Source organism: Camellia sinensis, chromosome 6, assembly GCF_055761805.1.
Source record: "Camellia sinensis isolate YWXY chromosome 6, ASM5576180v1, whole genome shotgun sequence".
Taxonomy (NCBI): domain Eukaryota; kingdom Viridiplantae; phylum Streptophyta; class Magnoliopsida; order Ericales; family Theaceae; genus Camellia; species Camellia sinensis.
The window spans coordinates 93,320,586-93,339,314 of NC_138966.1; the positions used below are offsets into that span (position 1 = coordinate 93,320,586).

Genomic DNA, 18,729 nt, shown 5'->3' on the forward strand with positions numbered 1-18,729 from the left:
TATCTTGAACATCAAGTTTAAATTACCATAGGTTAAATTTTACGTTTGACAGAAGCTGTAGTGATATGTAAGAAAAATTAGGAGAACATTGCGTATAACAAAAATTAGGAGAACATTGGTGTAGTTTATCTTAATCATGGTTCGGTAGTTGTCTGCAGCATCTCTGTTTCTGAAGTTTGAGTTTCTTCACTCTTCTGCTGCTGCTTGCTATGTTTGAACTCACCATAGAAGTAGGAAACAAATCCCCAGAGAGAGAGAATAAGAGAAACCCCTTTCTCTGCTTGAAACTTTTCATGGTAGAAGATGACAGCAAGGATTTCGGTCACGGGGAGTAGAACGGCGATTATGATAGCGCAGAGAAGAGACGAGGCAGAGAAGATGACTCCTACTGCACCCAGGAAGAAACACTGCCAAATTATGGCACTGCACACCACCACCACGTAATATGTTGTTTCGCCAAGTCCAAATGCTCTTGCCTCCTTTGGAATTGCCTATAACATATGAATGTATGTGTTAGTTTCAATTATTATGAACTTTTCTTGTTGAAAGCACAATTACTTTTGAAAATCTTGAGTTTAGCTTAAAGGTTATGTTTGATTCACATGACTAATAGTGAGGTATTAATAATTCAATCAAATTAGTATGGTATTCACTATCCAAATAGATAAATTATCCATTGGATTAATAATCTCACTCCTATACCATTACTAATAATCTTACAAATTTGTTAGATTAATTATCCATTGGATTAATAATCCTAAACCAAAATGTTAAAACAAACATAGATAATTGGGCTCACGAATTAATAATTCCAATCCCATATGCTAATCCATCCAATCAAACATGTCCAAAGTTTCTTTAGAACTTTTGAAAACCTTGCTTTAGTTTGTGTACTTAGTTTGCAGTGTTGTGTATGTGGTCTTGTGTTTGTTGGTAGTAGGTCTCTTTCATGGCAAGTTCTCTCTCTCTCTCTGGGGATTTATGGTGCAGTTTTAAAAGAAATTCTTTTCGGTTTGCTGTAGTATGAGCCTTGAAAGTATCCGAAGTTAGGCAATCAGCACGAATTCGTTTATAAATGTGTTCTGATTTAGAGCACTAAATCAGTAGCTCTGAAAGTACTATTAATGAACTGGCAAGTGTCAAAAAAAAAAAAGAAAAAGAAGTCAAACTATCACGTTAGTAGTGAAGTTCACATGATATCATGTCATTAGTGGTGTATTAGTGGTGTTAAATTAATGATATAAAATATTTTTCTTTATAAATATCTAGATATACCTAATTTGGGTTGAATCATAGGTAAGACTTTTTTTTGGGTGAATAATCATTGGTAAGACTTGTTCCAAAAAGAAAAAAAAATCATAGGTAAGACTTTTACTAGCTATATTGGGTTTTTTTAAAGTCACTTTTACAAAAATGTGATCTCCCATGGTTCATATTCTTGAAGATATAGCGATATTGAGTTTTTTTAAAGCCACTTTTACAAAATGTGATCTCATATGGTCCATATTCTTGACTTATTGGACTAGGGCTGTGACTTCTAGGTTGGATAGTGCCGAGAAGTGGGAGGAAATTTGGAATCTAAGATCCTTGAACTCTCTCTTTGATTTTTTTTACTGGGTCATTGGGTCTATTTTTTTAATCTAATTTTAATAATTCTAATTATTTATATTTTAAGATTTGTTCAGTATATTATATTTGTAAAAGATTAAATTAATCAGATATAAAAACTACGTGTTCAGATCATCGAACTAAAAACTATTTTTTTAAAAAATTTAAATTTCATCAAACTGAAAGATATTTTTTAAAAAAATTTAACAAATAGTTTTCTAAATACATGATTTCTAATATTCAATCAACTTGATTTTTTACAGGTATGATATACTCAATAAATCTTATAATGTGAACTATTCAAATTATCGAAATTGAGCCAAAAAATGAGCCTAATGAGTAAGAAGCCAAGAAAAATGCTCAAGGAGAGGATCTTGATTGAGAAATTTGGGTGGATTCATCATTTTCATTGTTATCTTTGTGACTTTTTCCTTATGTGAATTGGTACAAAGTTCTATGGCAGGCTGAGCTATCTCTGAGTATGAAATTTATTGTAGGATGGACACATGATTTTAACTTGGGTCTACCTACCACTAAATTTATATATATATATAAATATATATATTTGGCGGGTATTAAATTTTTTAAAAACAAAAAAAAGAAGGGTGACGCCGAACATTTTTAATCAACTTTTTATTTATTATTTTTTTTATAGCTTATTTAAACTTCTTTCCGGCTTAATAAAAATGTAGGCTTATCTAAACACAAACTTTCAAAATAAAAGAAGTTATAAACATTTCAAATAATTAAGTTGTATTAAAATTACGAATATAATGAATTTATTTGAGGTAAATAGATCCATTTCCTTGACATATTCTATATAAACATAATATTTGTACAAAAATTTCAAATCATGACACTTGCTCAAATGGTTCATAATTTCAATACTCCTTTTGTTACATTATTTTAGATGAGATTTTCATACAAAATTTTGTTTGGGGTGACCATTTTCTTTGTAAATGTGTGCAATAGCAAAATCGAAATTTTGGCTGGGCTAATACTAAAACAAATTATTGAGTATATTCAGCGGAGAAAATTATTCAAAACTCTTGGAGTATGCTTAAGTGGTGCTTTACATGAGTAATTATTAGTCTAAATTATGGGATTTATCACTTTCATGTTAGAATTTTAGGAGATAAAGTGTTAAGTGTCAATTTGTTAATGGAAGAGGAGTATTGTTTAAGCATTACTTAGTCAGTAGAGCAGGACAACTGAATGCAGGGGCGGAGGCACGTGAGGCCCAGAGGGGTCACGTGCCCCCCTCAACTTTTGAAAAATTATTTTTTTATCCCTAATAAAAATATGTATTTTAATTTAATCCAAGTAATATATTGAAATTTTTATATCACTATTTTCTTTACTTTTTTTATAAAAAAATGTTTAATTTATCACTTTAAATGTTTAATTATGCTAAAAAAAATTCTTATAAATTTTATAATACAGAAATGTTATATATCACTAATATTTTGTCACTATTTTATATCATCTCTTATACGACACATAATTATTACACAATTAATGACAACTAATAATATATTGCCATGTAATTCAATTATTCAAAACGGTGAAAGAAAACAAGTAATATATAATAGCCTTTGTATATTATTTATTCATCATTTTCTCATTTATTTATTTATCCTCACTATATCTCTTTATGTGTGTTCATCTTAGTATAATTTTGTTTTCATATTTTATGAGGATATATGTAAATATTTTTTAAACCGTGATGATCATCATATATAAAGTAAATTAATAGCAATAAAAATAGTGATTAGTTAACTTGACCTTATATTTAAATATAATTTTTGCATCGCATGAATTTTTAGTCCTACCATCAAATAAAAATTAAGTTAAATTATGATTTTTGTTAATATTTTAATTCAAAGGTGCCCCTTCTGAAACAAAATCCTGACTTCACCACTGACTGAATGCTAAAAAAGTCATTGAAAAGTGATCAAAAGTGGTTGACGAACAGATTAGTGGTTGACGAACAGATAAGTTATAATGAATATAAATATATAAATAGAGTTAATATATTCTTTTAAATTATTATTATTTCTTGTGACCTCAAAATATTAAAGTTTAAGACTGTTATCTTAAAATTTTCAAAATTATGACTTGAGTGGCAAAAATAAAACAAAAATGCTTTAGAGCTCTAATATAGGAGCTCTAATAGCTCTAATGGGAATGTGGGACCCCTTCTGATGTGATATTTGTGCCTTGCCTTGTTTTTTTTTTTTTTTTTTAATTGCTTGGACACATCACTAGAGCTCAAATTAGAGCTCTAGATTTAGAGCTCTCTAGCATCTCCCATCCACACATTTTAAAGTATGGGTGATTGGATACCGTGTAAGTATATCAAACTTGCAAGGAGTTTGGAAATATTATTCAGTTTATTTATAGTTTTGGTTTTAGTTTCTAGAATATATTTTTCAAAAAAATTTATTTTTTTATTTTTCATTTATTTTTTTGTTTTTAATGAATTTTTTTAATATTTTAAACAATTTTTTTTTGTAATTTGTAGACACACCTAAGATAAATATACTTAAAAATTATAATATTTGTGAATTTTTTTTTAAAAAGTTTACTAAATACCAAAAATATTAAAAAAAATATGAAAATTCAGTACATATTTCATATTTTTGTATATTTATTAATTTTTTAAAATTTTATTTTGCAAATATTTTATTATTTAGATATATATAAGTAAGGTGTGTTTAAAATTTTTTAAAAATTATTTAAAATTTAAAAATATTCACTAAAAATAAAAAATATAAAAAATAATAATTTAATTTTTAAAAAATTAAATTTAAAACACTAAAATCAAACCCATTAATTGTTATTTGCAAACACCAAAAAAAGACAAAAAGTAAAAGAAAAGAGAACGAGAAACAGATTCAGGCACCGTTTGGGAAGGTAGGTCATAAGTTTTTTTTGGTTATTTTAGTTACAAAAATGACAATAATGTTAGGTAACTCAAAATTTTGTGATTTAAATAGTTCAAATCACTCAAAACGATGTCGTTTTGACAGATTTTGAGTGTAAAACGACGTCGTTTTGACAGATTTGAGTCATTTGAGTCACAAAATTTTAAGCTACCAAACATTTTTCTAAAAACAAAACATCACATTTAACTCATAATCATTATACTATTTTCTTACAAAAAAAAAATCAAAAAAATCAAAAAATTCTTTTCAAATCAAACATTTTAACTTAGATTAAAATAATAAAAAAAAATTAAAAAATCAAAAAATCAAAAAATCAACCCAACTCCCAAACCACACCTCAAGATAGCCGTGCGATTGTGGGAGTCCGTGGATTGGACTTTCAACTTTTCGAAAAGCGCTTTTGCAAGTTGAAAAGGTACAAATTCTCGTACCGAAAAGCAACCTTAATATTTTAGTTAAAAAGTCACTATAAATTATCATATCATTTTTTTTATTTTTTTATATATTTTTTTATAAAAATTAAAAATTATTAAAATAATTTATTTCCAAACGAGACCTAAAGGTGTTTTAAAAAGATAATTAAAAGTTAATTTTAGAATTTTAATTAAGTTTTTTGGCTTTTCCATAAAGTTATTTGGAAAGTTCGTAAAAAACTACTTTTTAATTTTTCTACTTAATATTTATTTATTCTGTTACATCATAATCAAATAATCAAAATATTATAGCAATTTAAAAAATTTACATTTTGACTCATGTGGCTCATTTTGACCCATGGAGTGTATAACTATAATTTCACAGGTAGTTTTTAGCTATCTAGCTATCTTTTCAAATGATTTTGACGCAAAAAAAAGTCAATTTTTTGCTTTTTACTCAAATTACCAAAAAAAAAAAACAGGTTTTAACTTTGTTCCTAGGGCCTAAATTATTAAAAAATAAAAAAGCTTGAGATTTTAAAATATGACCTCTAAATTTGGACATGGACTACTCTATATCAGTCATCATGAGTAAATTCATGAATTATGTTTTAAGAGAAGTTGTTGGTTTTTTTTTTTTTTTTTTTTTTCAAATAATTGGATATTCGGATAAATTTTGTTAGCATCTCTTTATTGAAAATGACAGTATTATTTCTTTACAGAAAATAAACTATAGCAACTATCACATGCACATAGTAACTAAGATGGTAATATATTATTTGTCTTCATGATTTTTTCAATGCGTGTTTCAAATAAGAAACTAATCAAACGTATCTACACAATATCTTATTTAATGATTTTAGGAATTAAATATTTTTATCTTTAAAAGTAAAATTTTCGTTGCAAAAAAATGAAGAGATCAATTTTTACGGTGAAGTGAGTCGTTACTAAATCGTTGTTAAGTCAAAAAATAGAATCTTTAGCAATAAAATAATTTCGTGTAAAAAAAAATTTACTTTCAAAACAAAAATATTGACCCAAAGGAATAATAATTCATTCCTAAATATCTAATTTTATCACTTAAAAAATATAATAATAACACTTTTAACAACTAAATTATTGCGTTTATAAAGAATATTTTCGTTCTTAAACTTGTATTTTTAAAATTTTAATTTATTATAAGAATATAAGCGATATAGAAGTGTTTTGGAAAGATGGGTAAAAATTAATTTTTTTATTTTTTAAAAAAATATATAAACAAATATGAGAAATAATGTAATAAAAAATGAATAAAAAAATTAAGAAGTAATTTTTAACCAACTTCTTAAAAAAAATCCATAAAATGATGATAAAAAAACAAATAGCGGAATGTTTTGAAAAGATAGTTATAATTAATTTTTTTGATTAAAAAGTAATTAAAAATTAATTATAATTAATTTTTTATACGAGAGAAAAGTGAATTGTAATGTGAGAAGTGGGTTAACCCACTCTTAAAAGACCCCACCCCAGCATCACTTATAAAATTAACGTTGGAAAACGTGTGAACAAGACACAAGATCATGATTGGTGTATCTTGTAGTCCTGATTGGTGTGTATCTTGTTGTCGGTATACATGTAAGAATATATACAGGCCCCGCAAGTGTGCGGGAGAGGAAAAATTATGCCGGCCCATTATGTGGTGTGTGATTATAATTCTATAGATTATATATCTACTATTTTATGAAAAAATTATTAAGTATTTTTAAAATATTATAAGATTATACACTTTCATTAATAATCATTTATTTATATTTTTTAATTTCTTAACATAAATAATTAATATTTTTTACTAATTATATTATCATAGAATACTATGGGTGTGTTTGGTTTGTATTTTGATATAAATTTTCAAAAAATAAAAAATAAAAAAAGAGTTTAGAATTTTTTTTGATTTGTTTGGTTATATATTTTAAAAATAATTTTCGAGTTTGAGAGTTTGAGATGATTTGATATTTTATTGTAATTGAGTAGATGTGTACGAGAGAAAAAATGATTGAGAATGAGAAAAGAGAAAAAAAGTGATTGATTGATATGTAAGAAAGAAAAAATGATTTAAAAATTTCTTTTAAAAAAATTTGAACCAAATAAAATTTTAAAAATTTTTTCTCAAAAATTATATCTGGAGAGATAAACCAAACAAGTCTTATGTATCTGTACTCTCAAATTATTAAATAATTATCTTATTTCTTATTTTCTCTCTTATATATTATATAAAACAATCAATAAAATTAAAAGGGTATACGATCTAATTGAAATTCTTAAACAGACAAAATAATTCCGAGAGAGAGAGATACCTGAAAATCCTCATTGATAAGCATGCCAATGGTACAGACAAGAGTAGCAAAAAAACACATGACAAGTTGAATCTCCAAAACCAGAGTATAAGTAATGGCCTGTTTGGCTTTCTTATAAGTGAGCTCCACCATCGGCAATATCAACCCATACAGCGCTGCCGCCGCTATCGTCATAAAAAACCCTAAATAATATTTCCTATTCGACTCCCCCTTGGGCCGGTCACCGCTAGAGTGCAACGCCAGTATCCCCGCCCCTACCGTCAACAACACCACCGCATTAATAGTATAAGGTGTAAACTTCTGCCTCACTAGAAGGAACGCGAATAGCGCCGTGAAACCTAATTGCGAGGCTATGATTAGAGACGATGTGGAGACGGGGAGCCATGCCAAGCCGTAGGCGTAGAGGTAGTCGTCGAGGCCGGTGAGGAGCCCGATCACGGCGGCGGCGATGAACACTGGTGGTTTTATGACGATGAGGTTGGTGGTTGGGCCGTTTTTGCGGCGGCGATGGAAATAGGTGATGATGAGTGGGATGAAGGTGATAGGCCAGCCCCCGGTTTCGAGCCAGCTGGAGAGCCAGACTCGCTTGCCGCCGTGGAGGAAGTAGAGGCGCGTGATGAGCGGGCCGCCGCAGTTGCCGATGGTGAGGAGGAGGGTGCTGAGGAGGAAAAGAAGTCTCTTCATTTTTTTGTTCAGTTTTTGGTCTGTCTCTTCCATGATGGTGGCGGTGATAGCGACGATGACGGTGGGTGGTAGTAGTGGTGGCGATGGCTGTTCCCCTCTTTTTTATTTTTTTCTCTCTCTCTGTATGGAGAGTTAAAAGAGAATAGATGTTGAGATGGAGTGGTGTGGAGAGCGTAATTCCTTGTTGTTTGATTGGAGCTGGAGTTAATAATTGTGTCCATTTATTATATGATTTTTGGGGTATTTATCATGGAGTAATGGTAGAGGGTCACAAAAAGTGTGGTTCAAATGGCTTAAAATTGTCAAAATGACGTCGTTTTAGGTGTAAAATGACACAAAATGACGTCATTTTGACAATTTTGAGCCATTTGAACCACACTTTTTGTGGCCCTCAAACATTTTTCTTTATGATGAAACGGGTATGTCATAATTAAATGGGAAAGTGATATACACTTTGGGAAAAACAATAGAAAGATCAAAAGGTGTTTTGTCTCAATCTTTTTGTCTATTGAAATAGTACTCAAGTAGGTGGAGTTGAATCTTGGAATCTCTAAAAAAATAATTAAGTTAAAATAGGAGAGACTGTGTTTTAATGGAGTAGTAGAAGAATAATTTGAATTTCATGGCATGGATAGTGTATATTTATTCTTGTGTTGGGTGTACATTTTTTTTGCTAATTAAAATTGTATAAAAACAGATTCTATCCATGATACCACTATCCCATATATTTGTAATTTTTTCTTTAAAATATGTAAAAGATTTATTGAAATTTCAACCACTTTTAGCCTCATTTTGTTAATGAATGCCCTGTAAATTTTGGCAACATGGTAAAAAATCAATTTTTTAGTTTTTTAAAATTACATCACCTCTATATTTTTTTACACAAAAAAAGTCAAAAAGTCAATTTTTTACTGACTTAAGAATGGGTCTAGTTATTTATATCATTAAGAATATATTAAAAAGTTTTAAAAAATTATATATTCGTAATGATATAATCTAAATGTGAAAATCTTATAAGAATTTCAAAATATTATTAAAATTTCAATTGTAATTGTTTTGAAATATGAGAAAAATAAATTTTAAAAGGGTGTTTGGTTAACCACCAATCTAAAACGTTGGTTAAGAGTACAATTTTAAAATTTTAATACACTTTTTTTTATATAAAATATTTTTTACAAATTATAATATATTATTTATATATTTTTTAATTTTTTATTTGATATTTTAATTTTTAGGACAAATTACAAACACTCCCCTCGAGATTTGGTAAAAATACAAATTCTCTCTTAAAGTTTGAGAAATTATATCTCGTCTCCTGAGGTTTATATTTTAATAACAAACTGTCATTCGAAGTTTTTATTTTCATACAAATTTTTCCTTAATTTTTTTAATTTATTATAAAATTTTGACTCTCAAAAATAATTTATAATTTTATAAATTTTAAAAAAAAATTTATATTTTTATCAAGTCTCGAAGAGATTTGTAATTCGTCCTCATTTTTACTACGTCTCAAGAGCAATGATTAGCATTCACATTTTATAGAATAAGGAGTCCCACATCAACATGGACATATATCATTCACATTTTAAAATAAAAAATCCTATACCAATATGAACATGCTAGTCAACATTGACGTGACAATGCACAAGCGTCAAATAATATATATTTTTTTTAAACATAAATATTTTGTCTTAAAAAAAGAAATACACAGTCTGGTTTGATAAGAGATTTGTCAGTTACAGAAGTCAAAAAATCATAAAAATTTAAAAAAATTAAAAAAATCAATAAATTCAATTTCATTAATAAATTTCACATTACAAATATTTATTTAATTAAAACAATCATATATATATATATATATATATATATATACTAGCGGTAACCCGTGCTATGTACGGGCAAGTAATAAAAAATGGTAAATAATATTGAACATGTTAAAAATTAATAATTAAATACTATGATATTTATTTAGATGGATATTGAAATAATATATTTAGTGATCTTACTATATTTAATTAAATAAATTTTAGAGGAAAAAAAAGTTGAACTGAAAATTAAGAGTAAGAGTGGATTCTGTAAATATAAGATATAGATAAAAATAAATTAAGTTTAAATTTGAAGATAAACTATAAATATATATATATATATATATATATATATATATATATATATATATATATATATATATATATATATATATAAGAAAATTAGACAAATCCTAAAAAAATGAGGTAGAGAGAAATTCAGTAATTGAAAAAAAAAAAGTTGAAATTTAAAATTAAAAAATAAGATAAGACAAACTTGAGAAGAAAAATAAAATCTAATATAACTCTAATAACAGAAGAAATGGAGAGGGTAATAATTAAAAAATTAGATAAGAGTGAAATGTCACTTATAATTTTTTAAAATTTGTAAAAAAAAGACTAAAATAAAATCGAGGTAGTATGTTAAAAATCAGATAAGATTTAAGTGCCAATTATAATTTTTTAAAATTTAAATTTTGTGTAGTTAAAAAATAAGCAATTATGTTATCTTATTATACAAATTTTAACTCTATTCTGTGTCTACTACCTATAATTTAATCAAATTGTCTTCTAAAGCTACTTAATTGAAATAAGAAAGAATAAAAAATTCTAAGAATATAGAAAGTGAAAATCAAATAAAAATAGAATAAACTTAATTAAAAATCAAAAGCAAGAATCGATCCTGTAAACATAAGATAAAGATTAAAAAAAAAATCAAATGCAAAATTGAAGATAAATTATACAAATATAGAAAGAGAAACTTAGATAAATTGTAAAAGTAAAAGAGAGCAAAAAACATAATATGAGATTTAACACATGTGCTTCTTTTCACATAAGATGCTAAAACTCTTGCATAATTGGTTAAATCACCCGTTTAATTTCTTTAGAACGTTATTTTTGTTCTCTAATCTTTTTGCCTAATTTCATATTGTCATAGAAGTTAGGTTTTGAGATTTATAAATTTATTTATTTCAAATATCCTTGGTTAAGACATAAATTGATGAAGAAATTTGAATTAGAGTCAAACTCATCTTTTATTTTTAAATATTTTGAAAATCTTTTTTCTTTAAATATTTTGAAAATCTTTTATATCCATGCCATAAGTAATTAAAAAGTGAAATAAAAAATATAAAAAAGATAAGAAAAAAAAGGAAAATAGAATGAGAGAAGAATGGATGTGCCACATAGGAAAGAGGTTCATGAGATGTTAGGATTGAGAGTTTTGATGAAGAAATTTGAATTAGAGTCAAACTCATCTTCTATTTTTAAATATTTTGAAAATCTTTTATCTTTAAAAATTTTGAAAATCTTTTATATCCATGCCATAAGTAATTAAAAAGTGATATAAAAAATATAAAAAAAGATAAGAAAAAATAGGAAAATAGAATGAGAGAAGAATAGATGTGCCACGTAGGAAAGAGGTTGATGAGATGTTAGGATTGAGAGTTTTGAATTTTTTAAGAGATCACTACATTTGCTTATATATATAGTATAGATAGATATATTAATAAAAGTAGTATTTACTCTCAATTTTTCTCTTCCCTGCGTGGTACCCCCTCTCTCTCTCTTCTTATTTATTTATTTATTTATTAAAATGCTACATTAATATATCTTTTTACCCAAATTCTTTTTAAAATTTAATATTTAAAGGCTTCTACTTAATTAATCTAAATTACCCATAAACAAAATTTAATAGAATTATACATATTAAAAATATTTTATCAATTAATTTTATTCTATTTTTTTTCACTTTTTTCAAAAAAAAATTAAAAATATTTATTTTTATGAAGTTATATATATATATATATATATATATATATATATGTAAGTTACATTTTTATAACACGATAGAGATAAAATTATTAAAATATAGATAAATAATTTATTTAAAATTAATATATGTGTTGATTTAAGTAACACTTTTATGAAACGATACAACTAAAACGATTAAAATAAATAATTAGAATCATTATTTAAAATTTAAATTATTACTTCTTTTTTTTCTCCAATTTAACGATTATTTTAAATATTTTATATATTCAAAAATATAACTAATTGAACTAAATTTTATAATTTTTTTTAAACATATATGTTTAACCCGTGTATCGCATGAGTTAGCTACTAGTTATTCTAAAATATATAACTCTTTTTACTTTATTAAAAAAAATTAAAAGTCATTATAAAAAATTCAAGGGTAAATTACCAATATACTATTAAGATTTGTTTATGTAGGAGCTGGATAGTTAGAATAATTAGAAGCGCACTCTGGAAGGAAGATATTATACGGCTCTACTCTGCACGATGAGAGTGCCGAATATAATTAATAGGCCGAGTAAATACTGAACTGTGGAGCCGGATAAATAGGAGAATAACGAGTGACAAATGGGCCTGGTCACGAAGCCCAGGGAATAAGTATAAATAAAGGAATAACCGATTGAGAAAGGTATGTGAGAACTATTACACTTAGCGTAAAATACAAGTAATCCTGAGAGTAGAGACTGACTTGTCTGTCGGAGTGCTAATTCCGGCACCCCCGACCGGAGTGTTTACTTCTTTTCAGGTGACCAGAAGAGGATCTCGAGCGCTCCTCAGGATCAGAAGAATATTTCCAAACCACTTCCCCACAATTCGCACCGTCTATGGGAATACTCAAGTACATCCATGGCGAGCGTGACGGAAGATCCTCTGACAGTCACTGTCGACCCTATACCTCACGATGAAATCACTCCAACAAACTTACTTGGACCAGAGACTATCGCCGTACGACGTGCCTTGAATTTCGCCTCACCCTTGACTTCGGAGCACGAGACAATGCAGGTGATCATGGAATAGGCAAAACAAAATGAACAGAGGCTGGAGAACATGATCACTGAGAACGAACGTCTTCGTGAAGATTTGGCCTTGGAAATGGCGAAGTCCAAACAAGCTGCACGCCTAAATCCGAAATGATCTCCGAAGGCAGGTGGTCGACAACCTCGAGCACGACAAGACACTGATAGCGACTCCGACTCATTATCCCTAGAGCCCAGGAAGAAGGGACGACATGAAACCACCAGTTCTTCTGAAGAAAGTCCCCGTACAATGTAGAAGCGAAGAAGGAAAAGTTCGGACGAAGACCAACATGATCCCTTCGTACGACGGATTGCAAAGGCTGCGCTACCAAAGAAATTTAATACACCGTCGTTCATCCTGTACGACAGTAAATCAGACCCCACCGATCACATCCACCACTACAAAGCAGGCCATGACATTGCACACAGACAATGAGGCCTTCATGTGCCGAATATTTCCTAGCAGTTTGGAACCATTGGCGGTCCAGTGGTATTATAAACTAGAGCCGGCTTCGATCAAAACCTTCCACTAGCTACAGAAATCCTTCAAGGCTAGATTCATTACCAACGAAGTCCAGCCAAAGCAAGCCGACTCCCTCTGGGCAATGCAAATCCTGTCAGAAGAAACATTAAGAGCTTATTCGACGCGATATTAGGAATGCTTTAACCTTGTCGATGACGCTTGCAACGACTCCATGGCCATCACTGCCTTCAAAATGGGACTACACCCAGATAGTGCCCTCCGCAGTTCCTTGACTAGAAGACTCTCCAAAACAGTCTGGGGGTTGATGAAGAAAGTATAGGAATATTGCAAAGTGGAAGATGGCGCCTTGCTGGTTAAAGCCGAACACGTGGCCAACAAAACAGTCCCTCCCGAAATCGCTCAGCCAATAAGTTTCGTACCACCTCAAAGCCCTGAACCACGATAGCGGGCTAAACGAGACAAGAGATGGGATTCTCGCCGATCCAGCGATCGATGGCCACACCAAGTCAATGAGCAACTACAGGTCGATAGTAGGCGCACAAAGCGCGCCGACAAGAAATATACGGAGCTGTCAGAGCCAATCAACTCAATTATGCCCAAGATCCAACATCTTCCGTTCTTCAAATGGCCGTCCAAGATGGTGGGACCTCCTGACACGAGAAGACGGGACAGACGTTGTGAATATCACAAAGATCATGGTCATGATACGGACAACTGTTATGCCTTGAAAGACCATCTTGAGGAATTGGTCCAAGATAGTCGGCTCCAGCAACACGTCCGGAAAAGCACAATCAAAACTGTCTCCCTTCGGCAGGAGTCACCTCCCCTCGGCGTTATACATATGATATACAGTCTTCTAACGCCACGTACCATACATGCAATCCATTCAGCCCCCCAGATGCAACGCGTACAAACGAAATAGCCCCACAAAGCGCCGAGCATTATCTTCGAAGATTCCGATCTTATCGGCATAACACTCCCCTATATTGATCCATTGGTCATTGAACTACACGTGAACTGGTTTACCGTTGAACACGTCCTCGTTGACCAGGGGAGCATTTCGGAGGTCATGTATTACGAGACCTTCATCAAACTCGGCTTCAATGAATCAGACTTGTCTTCGGCTCCTCATCCATTGTTCGGCTTTAACGCGAATCCGGAGTATCCGTTGGGAAAAATCACGTTACCCGTTCGGGCGAGCTTTCAAACGGTGGAAATGGAATTCCTGGTCGTCAAGCTCCTTTCGCCATATAACCTCATCATGGGGCGGACTTGGTTGTATACTATTCGGGCCGTACCAAGCACCTATCATCAGCTACTATGCTTCCCGACCGAATACGGCGTTGAGCAAATCCGGGGTTCCCGGCAATCTGCACAAGCATGCTATCTCCTTTCTGGAAAGACACCAACGGAGACGCAGGTCAACTCCATTGAAGCGTTAAATCGAGAATCTCGACAAAGTCGGACGGCTTCGTGATAAGAAGCCACTGAAGCTGTAGGCGATATCGGTAGCAGCTTCTCAAGACGTCTGATCAACGTGTCCAGTTGCGCCGCTGCACCCCGATAAAGTTGCCCCTGAAGGTATTTTTGGACGATAGAAGGCTGGTTGATGGAAAATTAGGCACGCAGCCTTGCTCCTAATGCACATGCGCGAATTCTATCATAAAACCCGACTTGTGGGGAAGGATGTTGTTTCTGAACAGCTCACTATGTACACTTTCCACTTCTGTAATGCAAAGATGCCTGTTTACTGACTCTGCAATCTAGTTCAAAAATGTTCCAAATAGCCTTCAGATTCGGAGCGCCCTTCGTAGATGTCACGATTGGCCAAAAAGTCTCCGGATTATGAGCCCCATTGGCGCATGACGTCTTTGGGCCAATAAAACCTCCGGATTCGGAGCGCCCTTCGTGGATATCACGATTGGCCAAAAAGTCTCCAGATTCGGAGCCCCATCGACGCATGACGTCTTTGGGCCGATAAAGCCTCTGGATTCGGAGCGCCTTTCGTGGATATCACGATTGGCCAAAAAGTCTCTGAATTTGGAGCCCCATCGGCGCATGACGTCTTTGGGCCGATCAAGTCTCTGGATTCGAAGTGCCCTTCGTGGATATCACGATTGGCCAATTCAAGTCTCCGGGTTCGGAGCCCCATCGACGCATGACGTCTTTGGACCGATAAAGCCTTCGGATTTGGAGCGCCTTTCGTGGATATCACACGATTGGCCAAAAAGTCTCCGGATTCGGAGCCCTATCGGCGCATGATGTCTTTGGGCCGATAAAGCCTCCGGATTCGAAGCGCCTTTCGTGGATATCACGGTTGGCCAAAAAGTCTCCGGATTCAGAGCCCCATCAGCGCATGACGTCTTTGGGCCGATAAAGCCTCCGGATTCGGAGCGCCCTTCATGGATATCACGATTGGCCAAAAAGTCTCCGGATTCGGAGCCCCATAGGCGCATGACGTCTTTGGGCCGACCAAGTCTCCAGATTCGGAGCGCCCTTCGTGGATGTCACGATTGGCTAAATCAAGTCTCCAGATTCAGAGCCCCATCGGCGCATGACGTCTTTGGGCCCATTGGAGCAAACGTCTTTGGGCCGATCAAGTCTCCGGATTCGAAGCACCCTGCGTAGATATCACGATTGGCCAGTCTCCAGATTCGGAGCCCTATCGACGCACAACGTCCTTAGGCCGATAAAGCCTTCGGATTCGGAGCGCCCTTCTAAAATGAAAACATTTATACATCTAAGTAGGGATATGTAGGTTGAAACCAGTACAATCGCATGAACAAGACAAAACGTGCCAGCATTCAAAATAAAATGGTCAAATTAAACATACAAAAGTTCAGAACGAGATAAACTTTTAGAATGAAACATTTTATTCAATTAAACAGTAATTACAAAAACGCCATCCGCATTCGAAGTATTACAACATCTATTCTCATACGACATCGCGCTATACAAGCGGCAGCGCCAAATCAATGCCCGCTGATCAGAGGGCACCCACAACTTGAAAAAGCTTTGATCTGACCGTGCTTGAATCCACGATTCACACCAACGAGATAATCGCCCTTGAGGCGGAAACCTTTGGCACCATAGACAATGTCAAGGCCAAGATCCAAGACAAGAAAGGAATTCGCCACGAAAACAGTAATACTCAACGGCCGCGGAGCTACATCGATCTCATTTTTCGGCCGCGGTTGCGGACAACTTCGCCATTGCTGTTTCTCCTTTCGAGGTGATCTGCTTTGACGACTTAGAGGCTGATGTTTTTTGAGCGCCCTGCCTCCTATGTGAGTGGTTTCCCTGCTGCGATTCGTCACAATATCAGACTCAACTAGAGTCTGAGCTTCCCCCCTGCTGAAGAAAAACTCCATTCGACGATCGCACTTACGTAACCCCACGCAACAAAATCGTTTTAAAATGAGTCTGTGCACAAAAAGCGAAGTCACTGGAGCGAAAAGCCCAAGCATTGTATTTCTAAAATCTTTGCAGTGGCCCCGAGGCGATTTCATTAACACTAAACTCCAAACGATGGACACTGAGCGACATTTGCCGCAGCCACTTCATGCACTAATTTTTGCCTTGTCAAAACGGCCTAATTATATAAACGGAAATTATGGGAGAATGCCTTGAAGTCCATGTACTGGCTGGGGCAAGGACAGATTTATTAATCTAACTGGCCAAGCATCTTAGCCCCATGCCGATTGGTATGTGCCACAGCCACTTCATGCACTAATTTTTGCTTTGTTAAAACGGCCTAATTATATAAACGGCAATTATGGGAGAATGCCTTGAAGTCCATGTACTGGCTGGGGCAAAGGCAGATTTATTAATCTAACCGGCCGAGCATCTTGGCCCTATGACGATTGATATGTGCCACAGTCACTTCATGCACTAATTTTTGCCTTGTTAAAATGGACTAATTATATAAACATAAATTATAGATGGGCCGACTGTTTTCGGATTTGGAGCCCCTGGCGCACAATACCTTTGGGCCGGTTAAGCCTCCGAATCCGAAAAAATCATCGGCGTAAATTGAAGGATGCTCCTGCCAAGCTGGCATATAACCGTTCCAAATGAAAATGCCTAGTTGACTCGAGCCGATCAATGTTTAGACAATAAAACACATGCAAACACATGTGTGCCGAATGAAAGTTACAATGAAACATTTAAAATAGAACGTTTTATTCAATCAGGCAATAATTACATAGTTATGCACGCGATCCACGTTCAAACGTTACAGTGGTGTTACATAGTTATACGACGTCGCCGCCCTCATCCTCACTCTGCTCAACTTCAAAGGTGAAAAATGGAAAATGGTCACATTGGTACAGTGGTAATGCCGAATCAACGCCTGTTGCTTGGAGAGCTTCCTCGGCCTAAAGCGCCTTAATCCAACCATGCTTAAATCCACGATTTTCGCATCGGCAAACCTCCTTGGCAAGCTTCTCCTTGGTCTTCTGTACCCCTACTATCCAGCCTTCGTGGAAGCCTTTTTCATAGGCCCTTCCCTTTGCGGATTCCATCGCGAACATGCTCGCCGTATCGCGATAAGCAAGTGTGGTACTGATAAGCCGCTGGGTGACCCTTTCTTCCACAATTGGGTTAGCCTGTCCAATGGGCTGTGCTTGAATGACCTTGACCGACCTTAGCTCATACTCAGCCGCTTCCACATGAGCCTCCAAACTTCGGATGCATTCATCTCTCTATTTCTCGGCGGGAAGCATGGAGACGCATGCCGATTTCGTAGGCAGTATAGAGCCCCTTCACCGCATCGTGAATGCCTTCATGAAACACGTCGAAGTCTTGCCGACCTACCATCGACTGCTGGACCTTGGGAGGAAAAATCTGTCGAGCAAATTCGACTGCCACACTTGAATCTCGAATGATCGAGTCTGCCTCTGTCATGGGCCTATTCCCCACGAAGATTGCAAAACTCAATGGGCGTGGGTTCGCCTCGGGCTCCTTTCCAGAACGGGGTTGCGGGGATTTTCCCTGTGGCTCCTTGTCCCTCTTAGGCGACCTACTTCGACGACGAGGAGATTGACGTCTCTTCCGATCCCTCAAAGTCCTACCCCCCGAGCGCGAAGGTTGGCCACTTCGATTCATGTTTTCTCCCAGCTCAGCTAGCGTTCTCGCTTCCCCTTTGCTGTTAAAGAAGAGCCTATTCGACATTCGCGCTTGTCTATCCTTTATCAAAGACCTAAATTGAGTTGCTCACTAAGCACTTAAATATGACTTTCATTCATTTATTCCCTACGAGGGCAGCGCCTCCAAGGCAATCTCATTAATATCAAAACCTCAACAACCCGAAGCCGACCGAGTCGTGCCCCCATCAAATACTACTATTAGGTAATCTTCATTTCCGAAGGGGCTAGAGCAGATTCATCCATCTAAACAGCTTGAG

General features: G+C 33.7%; 1 protein-coding gene across 1 annotated transcript; it reads right to left on the reverse strand.

The window, feature by feature from the left end:
• On the reverse strand, positions 1 to 8,702 carry LOC114274722 (purine permease 3). Its single transcript, XM_028216695.2, has 2 exons — positions 7,303 to 8,702; positions 1 to 491 (listed from the first exon to the last, which is right to left on the reverse strand). The coding sequence occupies exons 1-2, from the start codon at positions 8,017 to 8,019 to the stop codon at positions 135 to 137; spliced, it is 1,074 nt and encodes a 357-aa protein (XP_028072496.2). The 5' UTR covers positions 8,020 to 8,702; the 3' UTR covers positions 1 to 134.
• Between the last annotated feature and the right edge of the window lie 10,027 nt (positions 8,703 to 18,729).